Raw genomic sequence first — 15,739 nt, 5'->3', positions numbered from 1 at the left:
CATCACCACCAACTGGCACACGAAGAAGGCTGAGAGCCAAGAAATACAGAGTCATATTGAAAATCACAGGGTTTGAGCCTGGCTGGGCCACGCGCCCACTAGGACCTTGAGTGGGTCCGGTCACCGCCCCGTGCCTCAGTTTCCCCATCTTTAGAACAGGGATGATATAATGGTTTCTGCTTCATAGTGCCTTTCTGAACATTAAAGAAGGCAATGAGTAGAAAGGTCTTAGGAGAGTTTCTGGCACATACAAAGCACTTGATAAAGCCAGGCGATATTGTCCTTGCCCACGTGGGCCTGAGCATAGCTGCACAGAATGCCCCCCTCTCCTCCTGGGCAGGTCCTCCAGGTGAGGGAAGCCCTGTCAGGACTTCAGCATGACTGGACTGTCTTAGAGACCCAAGGATTGAATCGTTGGCTTTATTGCCCAAGCTATGTGATGTAGAGTCTCTTGATGGCAGAGCCAGCCTCGAGGTTACTATGTGCCTTCTATGAGCTCACAGAGCCAGAAAGACGGGACCGGCTGGACTTACAAATTCAACTCAGAGTGTTTATTGGCCAGGGCTGCAGGGGAGCCAAGGGAAGCATTTCAGGAGGGCTTCCTGCAGGAGGCAGCTGGTACAGAAGCAGGGGGCAGCTTCCACCGCCAGCCATGAGCACAGGGAGCAAGCCTCAGCCAGCTACAGGGGTGTCCATCCCCGACGAGGAGCCCTCAGCTCTGACCCAACTGGGCTTTCAGAGCCTGCAGCCCTCCCCCATCGATGTTGTTGCCTCCACACACAATGACCACGACCGAGGCCAGGGAGGGGCACAGGCGGCCCTCAGCCTGGAGGCTCCCTAGGAGGCCTGAGTAGATGACAGCCAGAGCTGCCCCGCAGGCAGGCTCCACCAACATGCGCTCATCATCTGCCCGGAGCAGGGGAACGGGATGGATGAGAAGAGAGAAAGGGAGGAAGAAGCAGTTAGTGCTCAGTAGGCTCTGGGCACTGCAAATCCACAAAGCCAGCCAGCTAGCCAGCCAGCTCACAATCCATCATTCATCTGACCCTCTCTCCATCCATCAATCTGACCATCCATCTCTCCATCCATCCACCTTTCATCCATCTATCCATCCATCCATTCCTCTATCCATCATTTGACTGTCTGTCTGTCCATCCATCAGTGTATCCATCAATCAACGTATCCATCTATCTATCCATGCATTCATCTATCCATCCCCTATCCATCATTTGACTGTCTGTCTGTCCATCCATTAGTGTATCCATCAATCAATGTAACCATCCATCCATCCAGGCGTCCATCCATCCATCCATGCATTCATCTATCCATCCCCTATCCATCATTTCACTGTCTGTCCATCCATCAATGTGTCCATTAATCAATGTGTCCGTCCATCCATCCATCCATCCATCCATTATCTACCTTTCCACTCACTCATACATTCACCCATTCATTTAACAAATATTTATTGAGTACCCACTCCCTGCCAGGCCCTATGCTAGGAAGGTCCTGGGGGCACAGCAGTAAAGAGGACACATCAGGCCTCACCCTCACGGGGTTTACATCTAGTGCTGTAGATGAATAAGAACCAGGCAGCTATGAACAGAGGGCCTGGTGCATGGGAAGACTCCAGCCCAGGGGGGTTGAGGGTGGAAGACTGGAGGAGGCTACCCGAGGAGGCACCCTATGATGACGGAGTAGCCCCAAGTCACATGAAATTGACAGGGAGTGAACACCCAGAGACCCAGGGCCTTCATAGGTCCCCGAGCCTGGGGAGGGAGGGCAAGGCTCACTCACCCAGGAACTGCTGCACAGCGCTCACAGCCTGGACATCCTCCACCACCTCAGAGATGATCTCCAGTTCCTGCATGCATGCCAGGGCCCTCGCGGCCACGGTCTTGGCACCCAGGCTCTTGGCCACGCTGCAGGAGAGGGCAGGCCGGGCAGGGAATGCCAGGGTGTGGGGCAGAGCCGGTGAATCCTCGGGCCTCCGCCCCTTACCGATCCAGCCCTCCAAGCCCCAGGCCCCCTCCCGTCCTGCAATGGGCCGGGGCTCAGCATCGCAAGAGCCTAGCACAGCATGGGCACAGAGGAGTTGCCCCCAGATCGGGTGCCCCTCGAATGACCGACAAATGCGCCCCATGCCCTCCAACTCCATAACCATGATTGTGGTCTTCCGTGCACATACCCCAGAAAGCCAAGCACGGAAATGGATTTGTTTGCATCTTATTCAGTAATAACCACTTATGTCTATATGATAACTAATATTTATTGACTATCTACCAGGTGATAGATACATGTGTTTTCTGTCATAAGCCTCATAATCTCCCCTTGAGTCAGAAATGTATGAGCTCCATTTTACAAGGGAGGAACCTGAGAGGCTCAGGGAGGTTAAGGAACTAGCTCAAGGACGGACACACAGCTAGTCAGTACGTAGCAGAATGTGGATTCAAATCCAGGCAGTCTGGCTCCAGGATCCATGCTGTTTATCTCTGTGCTTGGGATCGCCCACCTGCCAGTACCTTCCTGAGCTGGGCAGCGTTTCAGCCCCGGGAGAGCCTTTGGAGAGCCCATGAGAATTGGCCCAAGTAGCCCAGAGCAAAGACTCGGGAGCCAGGCTGCCTGGTTTCAAACCTGGGCCCCACACTAGCAGTGGGACCTCGTGAAGGTCACTGCACCCCCCCCCGAGCCTCAGCTTCCTCAGTCTGAAAAATGGAGGTAGCGACAGTCCTGGGTTCATGAGAGTGTCATGGGGGTGGAGTGCCTAGAAGAGGGCCTGGCACGTAGTAAGTTCTACTGAAGGGTTGGCAGTGGCTGTTAGCATCGCTATTACTAAGAACAAAGTCAAGAACAACAGCAAGAGAGACTCAGACTCAGAACTACAGATAAGCCAGGAGTGGTTGCCAGTCAGCGGGGGGTGGCGGCGGGGGGGGGCGCTGGGCGAAACAGGTACAGAGGATAAAGACGTACAAACTTCCAGTTATAGAATTAATAAGCCACGGGGATGAAAAGTCCAGCACAGGGAATAGTCAATAATATGGCCATCGCTTTGTGTAGTGACAGGTGGTGAGTCCACTCGTGGTGGTGAGCACAGAGGAATATATAGGAGTCCTGGATCACTACATGGCACGCCTGAAATGAATATGATATTGTAGGTCGACCATAAGCATCAATTATAAATAAATAAGTAAATAAATAAGAACAAAGTCTGGGAGGGGAAACACAGAATTAAGTTGTAAGTAGAGGGAGACCATTGGGAGGGCACCCTCCCTGAGGCAGGGTTGTGGGGCCAATCTCTCTGGGGTGAGAGACCCCAGCCGAAAGGAGGGAAGGGGAGGGGGTAGAATGTTCCAGGCAGAGGGAACAGCATGCGCAGAGGTTGGTGATAGGAAACAGTGTGACCTATCCAAGGGGCTGGAAGACAGGGCAGTGGCTGGAGTGGGGCTGAGAAGAGTGTGGATCTGGGCCTGAGAACCTGGGGAAGGCATTGAGGGGTGGAAGCGGGGGATGAAGAGTCCCATAGGTCAGCAGCGGAGGAAGGACAGACACCCTGCCCAAAGGTAGACAAAGGACTCAACGCAAAGAGGAAACTCAGCAATACCACTTGCAGGGATGCAGCCCAGAGCAATGGACACATTCGTCCACATGAAATGCCACACAAGTGTTTGTAGCAGCACGACTCATCATAGCCCAAAACACAAACAGCCCAAACGTCCAGCAACCGAGGGTTGGATAAACAAGATGGGGTCCAGCCACACGATGGAATAGTTTTTGGCCACAAAAAGGAATGGAGTGCGGATGACAACATGGATGAACCCGGAAGACATGAGGCTGAGTGAGAGAAGCCAGACACAAAAGGCCACATATTGTATGACTTCATCCAAATGAAATGTCCCCAGCAGGTGAGTCCATAGAGACAGGCAGTAGATCAGTAATTGGCAGGGGCTGGAGGGGAGGGGCGGTTTGGGGAGAGGTGATGAAAATGTTCTAAAAGTGATTTTGGTGATGGAGGCACAACTCTGAATATACTTAAAATCATTGAACTATACACTCTAAGTGGATGAATTGCGTGACACATGAAGTATATCTCAATAGAGCTGTTATCAAAAAGAGCACCAAGCATAGCCAGGGGGTGGAGGAGGGCTGTGACAGCCATCCAGGGGAGCGCTGATGCCCTGGGGTGGGGACAAGGGCTGGAGAGGAGCTGGAGTCCAGTGGGAGAGTGGACAGAACTCAGCAAGGTGACTGCCAGGTGGGTCCAGTCAGAGCACCGGGATGGACAGTGGTGTCATTTACAAAAATGGCAAGTCTGTGAACTTCACTTAGTGCTGCACTGTGCCAGGCTCTGAGAGAGGTACTAGGGACTCAGAGCTCAATAGCCAGTCCCCATCCTCAAGCCCCTCCTTCCCAATTAGGGGCCCAAGTCAGCCCATCCATAAGCTCTTTCGTGGCTGAAGAGTGACACAGAGTGTCTTTGGGGTCTTTACATATGGGAGGCAACTGCCCAGCTGAGCCTTGGGGGATTTCATCAATGTAAGAGGGACTGGTATTTCAAGTGAAAGGGAAAGGAAAGGCTCAGAAGTTAGAGGCACAAATAATTTTCAGGGAAAGGCAGCACAGAGATGCCGGAGTGTGGGTGGCATCAGAAAGGAATGGAGATGGTACCAGAAAGACATTAAGGAGACCCGTATGTCCAGATAGAATCCTCCTTGAAGCAAGGACCTGTTTCTCTAACTGGCCAGCCAGAACCTTGTACACAATAGGTGCTTAATAGAGATGACTTAATAGGCTGTCCTGATTTCAGCCACCTTGCTGTCATACACCATGATATCCTAAGTTCCAGCACCTAATGGGTGCTTAATAAAATATGGGCAGTGCTGGCATCTGTAGAGGGTTGAACAGTGTCTCCCCCCAAAATTCACATCCATACAGAACCTCAGAATGTGACCTAATTTGGAAATAGGGTCTTTGCAGATGGAATTAGAAGATAAGGTCATACTGGATTAAGCTGAACCCTAAATTCAGTGACTGGTTCCCTTACAAGAAGAGAACAGACACACAGAGAAGAAGGTCATATGAAGAAAGAGGCAGAATGAGGTGGCTACAAGCCAAGGAACACCAAGGATTGCCAACAACCACCAGAAGCTGAAGGAGGCAAGGAAGGATGCTTCTCCCCTAGGGCCTTCAGAGGGAGTATGGCCCTGCTAGTACCTTGATGTCACACTTTTAGCTTTCAGGGCTATGAAACAATGCATTTCTGTTCTTTTAAGCCACCTAGTTTGGGTCATCTTTATGGCAGCCTTAGGAAACTAACAGCATCTGTGAAGATGATAGTGGTGATGATGATAAAGGATATAAGATGAGGCAGGGTCTGGAGGCTGGCCACTCTCTATTAGTTAGTTAGTTGGTTCATAAGAACTTTTCCTCAGTTGAATTAAAATCAGTTACATAAAGTAATAAGGAAAAAGTTCTCTAATGATATTGCAGAAAAAATGAAACTATGTTCGTGATATATAATATGAACTAGAAAAATAGAGTTTAGGAAGGATATGATCCTAACTTAAAAATATGTATCAATCCATTCATTCATTTCACAAACATTTGTTGAGCACCTACTATGTGCCAGGCACATTTCACTTGTATGTAACTATGCATGCATGGGGGAAAAGCAAAGACCGGGAAAATGTAACCCATTGTTCATCTTTGGATGGTGGAATTGAAGGTGCCGTTTTGTTTTCTGTTGCTTATTGCTTGCCTACATATTCTAACGTACCTGCAACACACTTAAATTCCTTTTATAATGGATACAGAACAATGAAATTTGTTTTACTAATTAATGAAACTTAAATGAATCATATCCTTCATCCACTTTTTTGGCATTGCCTTCTAACATTATTGTGGTTGGAGTCCTAGGGTGAAGTTGAGTCTCTTGGGTATGCCCTACCTCCACTGGTTGGGACTGAGAGGCCCTAGGACAGCAACACCACCACCCTCCAGCCTACCACAAATGCCCCCAGCCCATGCCTACCTGGTGATGTCTGGCAGCGTGACTAGCCTGCCCGCCTTGATGGCTGCATTGAAACAGTGTGCCCCTTGGGTCTCCACAGCTATGATGGGCACATGCTGCCAGCCCACCTCTGCCAGGCCAGCTGACACCCCAGCCAGGAGCCCCCCACCCCCTACTGCCAGCACCAGGGCCCCCGGTGGGGTCCCCAGTGCTGCCTTCAGCTCTCGCACCAGGCTGGCGTGGCCTTCCCTGGGGGGCAGGAGAAAGCAGGGTGAGAAAGGCCCCCATTCCCAAAGGCTGACATATGCACAAACTCTCCTCATCGCCACCCCAATCCCCATCCACAGCAAGGGGAGCAGAGACCCTGCAACACTTAGCTCACCCAGCTTTCATCCATTCAAATTATTCATTCACTCATTCTTTCCCTTCCATCAACCTCCCAGCTATGTTCTCAGACATTTCCCATTTAATCCCCTCCACAACCTTGGAAAGAGGTAGTGTTAGCGTGTGCGCTTAAGAGGGGACCAGCATATCAATTGGCATCCGTCAAGTTCTGGGCCTGGGACCCAATGTCTTGGCCACTTACTAGCTGTGTGATCTTGGGCAAGTTCCTTGACCCTCTGTGCCTGTGGAATGGACATAAAACACCCACCTCTAGGGCTCTGGGGAGGATCAAATGGATTAAATGCATCCTGAAGTACACTCGATAAGCAGGATTGATTATTGCCATTTCCATTGTACACATGTGGAAACTGAGGCATGGGGAGGAGAGATACTTTGTAGAGTCACACAACTTGCAAGTGACAGAAGCAGGGCCTGAACTGTAATGTGCCTGGCTTCCAAGCCTCTTCTCCTCTCTAGGCCTCAGTTTCCCCTTCTGTCCAATAGAAGGACCCTAACTCAATAAAGGTCTGGGCTCTGAGCTCCATGGGGGAGGGGTAACAACCTTACCAGATCAGGGGGTGGTCAAATGGAGGGACGTTCACCCAACCATCCCTCGTGGCCAACTCTTGCGCCTTCAGACTGGCCTCGTCCCAGACCTAAAGAGAAACCAAGGGCCTCAGGAGCCCCAGGAGTCGGACCGCTCTGGAGGCTGGAGCAGAGCTGAGGTCTCCTGCATGGCCCCAGGGTCTGACGGGCTGGGGAGAACCCCAAGGGCGAGGCCAGAGCTGGAGTGTGCCTGCAGCCTCCTGGGACAAAGGCAGAGGCTTCCGCCTGGATAAATGGATGTCATGTGCTTTCCACAATCCCCATGGGCCAGGCTGCAATGCTAGGGGAGGGGGAGTTCCAAGGCCAGCTAAGCGGTTTCCACTTCTAACCAGCCAGTAGGGGAGAAGCCCCCTCAAATCAGAGCCCCAAAGAGCAATTTGGCCACTACAGATGGTGTCCATGAAAATGAGCGATCGCCCAACGGATGACCTGCTGGTTAAGTTCAAGCAACCAGAGGTAGCCTGGGTCTCGACAGACCTGTGTGGACCACATCAGGGCTGAGTGCACTTTTCTCACGGGCTTAGCATCTGTGGCAGAAGTCCGCATCCCTGCAGCCTAGCTCAGAGGTCGCTTGCGGGGTATTTTCTGGCTAGGGGACTTTGCGGGGCAGTGGGCAGGGCAGACTGCAGTGACCCTCTGACCCTTCTCTGTGTGTCTCCTCCACAGGAGCCCCGAGGGTCCCTGTGGGGACTGAACCCCAGTTGCCCACAGAGGTGACTCATTGACACACCACTGTGAGCTTTCTTCTCTTCTCTGTCTCACTTCTATCCCCCATGTTCTCTGCAAGCACATCCCAAATAAGCTACATGCACCCTAATCCTTGTCTGAAGGTCTGCTTCTGGGGAACCCAAACTAAGACAGGATTTCGGAGGGGACCCTCCCTGCACTGGCCAATTTCAGCAGAAGCTAAGTGGCAAATAACAGCCTCCTCTTCCAAGGAGCAGAGGGTGACAAGGGGGCCAGAGGTAGCCTTCGCCCATCCTCTGGCCCCCTGCAGCACCCCCTCTTGCCCATCCCATGCTGGGGGACACAGAGAAGACAAAGAAATAGTCTCTGTCCACAAGGAGTCTCCCATCTAACCAAAGAGACAAGACTCAATCTCTTGAGTTACTGAAACAAACATGAGATTTAAAACCATGCAGCCCTTGAGCCCACTCACCTGGAGCAGCGCCTCCTCACAGGCTTCCTGCCTCCTGTCCATTGCCTGAGAGCAGCCAGAGTGAGGGCCCAGCGTGTCCCTCCCCTGCTCCAAATCCTGCTGTGGCTCCCCATTGCCCTATGCCAGCCTCACCTGTGAGCTGCCCTGCCTGCTGAGGCGGCCGTCCCCCTCTCTGGCCTCACCTGTCACCCCTTCCGCCAGGGGCTGGGCTGCAGGCGAATGCAATGCACCGTGCTCGCTCCCATTCCAGGCCTTTCTAGGCTCTTTCCTCTGCCCACGCCCCTTTTCCCAGTGGGAGGACTTGTATTTCCCTTTCAAGATAACACAGGGGGCCTTCTAGGGGAGCCTTTCCTGGATCGTCTCCCCACGTCTGAGGCACAGCCTGGCAGTAGTCGGGACCACCGCCCAGGTCCCTACCCCCTCCCTCCATCAGAACTCCACGGCCACACCTTGTGTCGAGTGACCGCTGTTCTTCCCCGCCACAGAGGCCAGAGCACATTTCCTCACCTACGCTGATGGGGGCCCCAGCCGTGGGGCTTGCTTTGGCCAATGGCATGTGGCCGAAGTGACAGTGTAACAGTTAAGACCACAGCCCTGAGGGGCCCTTTCCCCCCACTCCTCCTGCCATCCACCTGGAAAGGAACACGTCCCAGGTGGCCACCGGTCCAGAGGGATGTGGGGCACAAGTGCAGACCTTAATCCTGCCTGCAGCCTGACGCAGAGCCACCCTGGCCCTCTCACAAGCCCACGAGCGAGAGAGATCAGGCTTCTCATAAGCCTCTGATATATGGGGGCTGTTTGTTATGCAGCATGATCTAGCAGCAATAGCTGATTAAAATATGCTCTCTCTGTTCCTCTTCAGGGCCCTGTGCTTCCCCATCACACTTACCACGGCCTCTTATCACCATCTGGTTATCTGTGTGTCTCCCCAGCAACACCTGAGCTTTGTGAAAGTAGAGACCATGTCTTACTATCTCTATTTCCCTATCTCTAACATCCTACAGGCACAGGGTATGAGTTCAATGAATATCTGTTGGAAAGAAGGAAGGGAGAAAGAAAGGAAGGGAAGGAGGGAGAAAGGGGATGAGGGGATGGATGGATGGATGGATGGATGGATGAAGGTTGGACGGATGGATGGATGGATGGACGGACAGATGGACTGACAGATGGACGGATGGATGGATGGATAGATGGATAGATGGATGGATGGGTGGATGGATGAGTAGATGGACAGATGAATGGGAGAGAGGGAGAGAGAGAGGGTGATGGATGGGAGGACAGCTGAATAGGTGAATAAAGAGAAGAAAGAAGGGAGAAAGCAAGGAAGGAAACTGGACACTAAGTATTTGGAGACCAGCTTTCAGATACCATGGTTTTAATTTTAATGGTTTAAAAAAAATCTCTTTTCCAGGGAGCTTTTTTTCTTCTTTCCAGGAATGCAGAAGGATTACATGTTTGCATCACCATTTCTTCGGTAACAAGATGATATCCCTGGTGGTGGACACCTTTCATTATTGGGGTGGTCTCAGAATAAGAAATGATGCCACCATCATCTTTCTTTATACTTTTTGTCTCATCAAAGGGCAAACATTTTTAAATAAATAATACCAAGTGTTAGTGAGGATATAAGGAGACGGACACACTCCTGGTCCATAAGCTTCCTGTTTCTCCTGGGTTCACGCAGGGGAAGTTTTCTCAAGGTAGGTAGAGGCAGGAGGTCCCAGGCCTCAATATACATCATGCCTCACTCCCACCCCTCAGCTCAGCCATCCTAGGAGAAGACTGGGCTCCAGGCATAGTTCATCAAAAAAAGAAAGAAAAAAGCGGGGAGATACCATCTCCTAGGGCTGAGGTGGGGGTAAAGGGGAACAGCCCACTCCAGCTGGCTTCTCCTTCCTGGGGTCCTTACCTTTCCAGTCAGCTGAACCTCAGCCCCGTCCCCCTGCAGCCTCCTCACCACCTGCAGGGAGGTGCCCTCCGGGAGCACAATGGTGGCAGGGATGCCCAGCTTCCGAGCGGCATAAGCAGCAGCAATCCCTGCATTGCCCCCTGTGGAAGCAATAGAAGGGGGTGCAGTGGGCAGTGTTGTCTTAGCCTGTTAACACACTTTCTTCCCTCCCCCTCCATTTCCCTTTGTGGGTCACTCCTTCCCGGCACTCATATGCCCCACCTTTGAGTCCTCTTTCTGGTCCCAGAGGTGGATATGTGATCTAGATTGACTCAATCAGAGAACTCAGAGAACTCAGAGAACCCCTAATCCATGATTGGTTCAGGGACGAGTACATGATCCAAGCTAGGTTCAATTCATGGATTGAACTGGTCCAGGACACGGGAGGGGAAGATGGAAAAGAGCCTCAGCTGGGCTCCTTAGCCTTAACTGGCTACCAAGCTGTGAGAACCATCAAGAAGGGGGTGCTTCCTTTTCACTAGGGCTGATAGGATGATAGGAGGCAAGCCTAGAACTCCTGATGGCCATCTTGCTGCTAGGAAGTCTGTGTGAAAATAAAGCTAGTACAGAGAAACGACAAGTCAAGGGAAGGGGAGATACAAAGGAGAGCTCCTGGATCCAGCTGTACCTGAAAGCCAATTATCCCAAGAATTTTCAGTTCTTGGGGCCTGTAGCTTAAACCTGTATGAGTTGGGTTTTTGTCACTTCTACCCCGAGTCCTGAATGACAGGATGAGGGCTGGGAGAGGACATGAAGTGGCCATCTGACCATGACCTTGAGGGGGCTGGACCTTTAAGAGGAGCCTGATCCCTGGACAGCTACTGCAGCTCCAGCGAGCTCTTCCTCCCCCCACACAGCCTGGAGGACCCAGCCCCGAGGGTCACCTGAGGAGCACACCAGGTGTCTGCATCCCTTCTTGGCCATCTGGGAAGAGAAGGAATGGGGTTAGGGACTGACCCAGGCAGATGTCAGAGAGCTGTTTGGGATGGAGTTAGTCCCTCCCCAGCCCACCCCGACACTCCTGCTCCTCATCCTGCCCCACCCATCTCTACAAGTCCACTTCTCCCCTCCTGCCCTCACCCCCAGCCAGCCGGCATCCATCCCCCTCCTCCTCCTTCTCGAACCATCTCACTTCTCACCTCCCGCCAACACCTCACCTCCTGGCAGAAATGCCCAATGCCCCGGATCTTGAAGGAACCGGCCGGCTGCACATTCTCACACTTGAGGAAGACAGTCGTGCCTGCCACCTGGGAAAGCGCCCAGCTCTCCAGCAGAGGAGTGACGGTGTGGAAGTGCTCGGCCTTAGCGCAGCCTGTCAGAGAGCTGTCCATTCCAGCAACCACCAGGAGGCCTGCAGGAGAGCATGAAGGCCATAGCCCAGGCAGCTCCAGCAAGAGCCCCCTTCCCCAGGACACGGGAGGGCAAGATGGAGAAGAGCCTCAGCTGGGCTCCTTAGCCTTAACTGGCTACCAAGCTGTGAGACTCCAGGCAAGGATCTGCTCCTCCCCGGGCCTCAGTTTCCCCATCTGGACAAAAAGGTTTGGACTAGGGACCCTTTCATTCTGTAACTGTGGCTGCCCACAGGGCTGGGGGTGTAGAATATGGCCAATACTTGGTGATGAATGAATGAGCGTGGAGAACTCATTCATTCATTCTTCATTCATGCATGCATGCATGCATGCATGCAAAAAAAAAAAATCTTGCAATGAGCACCTACTATGTGCCCGGCGGTTCCAGGGTTTGGGGTGCACAAGTCAGAGGCAGTCCCTGCTCTGCCGGAGCTCACATTCTAGTTGGCGAGACAGAATCACACAATTTCAAACAGGGGCGATGGGGGCGGGAGGCAGTGTTTCAGCAAGCACGGTCAGAAACAGTCTCTCAAGAGAGAAAAGCTTTTTAAAAACTTGTATTATGGAGAATTTAAACATAGCAAAATACTGAGAACTGGATAAGGAACCTCTGGTGTAGCCCATCACTCAGCTCACACAAGCGCTCCTGGCCTGCCTTGTTCCATCCATGCCTGCGCCCCCCCCTCCCCGGATGATGGTTTTTTTTCCCTCCTTTATTCTCTTATTATATTTTCTTCCTATACTACTTCATCTGTAAATACTTCGGCACGGATCTCTAAAAGCAAAGAACTTTTTTTAAACGATATAGCCACATGGTTTCACAACTGTATACATTTGTGCAAACTCACTGAATTCTTACTCAAAGTAGACTAATTTTTTTTTTGAGAGAGAGAGCGAGCGAGCTGGGGGAGGGGCTGAGGGAGAGGGAGAGAGAGAGAATCTTCAGCAGGTTCCATGCCCAGCATGGAGCCCAAAGGGGGCCTCAATCTCATCACCCTGAGATCATGACCTGAGCTGAAATCAAGAATGAGATGCTTTTAACGGACTGAGCCACCCAGGCACCCCGGGCTAATTTCATTTTATGGAAATCATATCTCAAAGATGCTAATTTTTTAAAAAACGTCATCACAATACCATTATCACATCTAAAAATATTAATGGTCATCTCTCAATATCATCAAATATCTGGTAATTGCTCACCTTTCCAATTGTCTCATTAAATGGGATAAACGGTTGGCTTTGCGGTCAGTGATTTGGGATCTCTAACACTTTGAATCAGATGCAAATCAGATCTGTGAGTATCACGTTGGCTGAGAGGGCTTTGAATTCTCTTTCCATCTGCAAGTTCCCCAAGGGGAATGTTCAAGATGAATGACAGCAGGGAGCCCAGGGAAAAGCATTCATGCAGAGGGGACAGCAGGCGGAAGCACCTTGAGGAAGAAACTAACTTGGGGTGTTGCTGGTGTGGGGAGAAGGGATTGGGCGCAGAAGGCGAGCAAGGAGAGGTGGGCAGGGACTTGGGGAACCTTCCAGCCCCTGGTCAGGAGCTGGGATGTTATTCTAATTCTACTTGCAGTGGGAAGCCGTCGGGAGGTTTTAAGCAAAGGCACAGTTAGTGAATGACCCTGTGGGAAAAGGCGAGAAACAGAAAGGGAGGAAATGAGAAGAGGGGGGAATAGAGGGGTTTTTTGTTTTTTGTTTTTAAAGGAGCAAATGCAACCCCTCTTTTTTCTCTGGGGCAGAAAACCATTGGGCCAAGCCCTGCAGTTCCACTGCTGGCCAGTAGGAGGAGTGCTGCAACCTCCCCCACCCTCCAGGGCCCAAGCTCCTTGCTCACACTTACTTAGGGCTCCACCCCCTGCCCCACCAGAGGGCTCCGGGTCTCCTGTCTCTGCATCCGGGGCCCTTGTTTAGATGGCCCTGGGATTCCCCAGGCAGGGCAGAGTCTGAGCCACCTCCACCCAGTTCCATCAGGGCACTGGGCATGGCATTGAGGGAGAGGGACCTGTGGGTCACCCAAAGTCAGCATACCTCAGCCTGCGCCTCACCTCGGCTCTGGGCTTAGGGGTCAGTCAGGGACCAAAGTTAGAAACCAGCTCTGTATTCCTAGCTGTGTGACCCCAACAAGTGCCTCAACTCCTCTGTGCCATGTTCCCTTCTGCCCTACTCTCAGACATCAGCCAGTCATCTAGAGGCATCATCTCTCTGGGGCCTTCTAACCGTGCGGGCATGCTTACCCTTTCTCTCGCATGTCTATAGGGCACCTGCGAGGTGTAGGCCCTGACCTAGGAACTGGGGATACCATGGTGAGCGAGACAGACATCTCCTCTTGGAGCTGATGGGGAGATCAGCATTCAACAAATAACTATAGACAAACAAAATAATCAAAAATGGTGAAAACTACTGAGGAAAGCATACATACAGGGAGTCTTAAAGAGAAAAACAGGGACACCTATTGTGGATAGAAAGATGAGGAAAGGCCTTTTGCAGGAAATGACCATTAAAACTGAGACCTGAAAAATGAGAATGAACTAACCACACAACAAACCGGGAGAAGAGCGTATGCATCACAGAATCACTGTGCGGATGCAGTGAGGCTATATGGTGAAGGCATCGACTCCATGCCTGACATATAATAATAGCTCATAGTTGTGTAGGACCTACTACCAGCCAAGCACGGTGCCAAGAACCTCAGAGACCATCTCGTATAATCATTACGACAACCTGGAGATAGGTTCGCTGATTAGTTCCATTTTCTAGATAATGAAGCCGAGGCCCAGAGAGGTTAAGGAACCTGTCCAAGGTCACACAGCTGGAAATGGCATGGCCAGGATTCAAACTCAGGCAGTGCACTTTGGCATCTTTGCTCTTAACACGATGCCATACTGTCTCTACTAGGTGGTAATGATGGTGGTGGTGGTGGTGGTTAAAGGTGTGAGCATTTCCTCCTTAATTGCCAGGTGTCCTTGGGAGCCCAATGCCCCTGGCTCAGCCCCCAGGCTCCCCCAGCCCTCTTGGTTATACTAACAGCCCACAGGAGAACAGCAGGCTTGTCAAATGAACAAGCCCCAAAACTTCCAACAGCCTTATCAAGCCCAGAAGCCTGTAAGGGCACAGGCCTCCCAGACTAAGGTCGAGGGCTAAGGTGGGACTGTGGCCTAGGGACACATGGCTCTGGAAGCATGTGGCCACCACTGGGGCTGAGCTGGGAGCCCTGGGCCCTCTCTGCTGTGGAGCAGAACAGTGGGAAGCCTGGAGCTTGGGTTCAGGTCCCAGCACACATGACCTTGGCCACGTCACCTTTCCTCCCACGGCCTCACCTGCTGCCCCTATGAATTGGGCCCAAGTAAGGACCATCTACTGTTTCTGCCTCCTTTGCCCCTCAGGCTTTTCCAGAGGCCACCTGGGTGACACTCCCAGCCAAACCCCTGATGCCAGGGCTGGGAAACCTTGGCTGGCAAAGTGCCCAGTCCTGCCCCTCTGGCAAGCAGCACCTGCTCCCCAGCCATCAAGAGTCCGTGGCACCCAGCCTCCTCCGAGGCAGGGTAGACCAACAGAGCACCCTGAGTTAAATCAGGGTTCCTGGGAGGGTTTTGCACCCATACCTTCTCACTTTCTGTCCACTCATCCTGGACCTTGCCCCGGAACCTTCCAGACGACCCTCCACTGCCATACACATGCACACAGAGCCCCAGAAGCACCCTTTGGGCCCCAGGCCCTCTTACCTGCCTGCCCAGCCGTCCCCAGACCCAGCTTGGCTCCAGCCTTCCACCACCAGCCAGCCTCGGCACCAGCTGTTCCCGGCTTCTCGTGACTTCTTGGCCCCGCCTCCCACGTTAAAGGGACAGCTCCCCGCGGGAGGAAGAAAGGGGACCAGATCAGCTTTCACGACCTCCCTGTGCGCTGTCCATGGTCCCATTTAACAGACGACGATGCAGGCTCAGAGAGGGAGACTCACTTGGCCAAGGCCACCCAGCCAGCGAGAGACACCCTGGACGACCTCTTCTGTGACACAGACATGTCCAAATCTTCTTTTTTTTTTTTTAAGATTTTATTTATTCATTCATGAGAGAGAGGGGCAGAGGGAGAAGCAGGCTCCCAAGGAGCAGGGAGCCCGATGCGGGACTCGATCCCAGGACCCTGAGATCATAACCTGAGCCAAAGGCAGACGCTTAACCATCTGAGCCACCCAGGCGCCCCATGTCCAAATCATCTTACTTCGAGTCCAGGGCTTGCCCTGAGTGCCAAGCCACGACCCCTGACCACTGTCGGGGTCAGCTTGGGTC

At 52.3% G+C, this 15,739-nt stretch overlaps 1 protein-coding gene across 1 annotated transcript; it reads right to left on the bottom strand.

Moving 5' to 3' along the window:
- Positions 1-529: 529 nt before the first annotated feature.
- Positions 530-15,318, bottom strand: SDSL (serine dehydratase like). Its single transcript, XM_045887580.3, has 8 exons — positions 15,179-15,318; positions 11,262-11,455; positions 10,989-11,028; positions 10,066-10,205; positions 6,959-7,047; positions 6,029-6,256; positions 1,798-1,922; positions 530-906 (listed from the first exon to the last, which is right to left on the bottom strand). Exons 2-8 carry the CDS (start codon positions 11,433-11,435, stop codon positions 713-715), a joined length of 990 nt encoding a protein of 329 aa, XP_045743536.1. The 5' UTR covers positions 11,436-11,455; positions 15,179-15,318; the 3' UTR covers positions 530-712.
- Positions 15,319-15,739: the final 421 nt, after the last annotated feature.

The sequence above is a fragment of the Mirounga angustirostris genome, unplaced genomic scaffold (assembly GCF_029215605.1).
Source record: "Mirounga angustirostris isolate CCGP_5_RB_7025 unplaced genomic scaffold, mMirAng1.0.hap1 SCAF_14, whole genome shotgun sequence".
Lineage (NCBI taxonomy): Eukaryota > Metazoa > Chordata > Mammalia > Carnivora > Phocidae > Mirounga > Mirounga angustirostris.
Note: the sequence above shows the minus strand (reverse complement) of the source record. Positions and strands in the feature narration are given on the sequence as shown.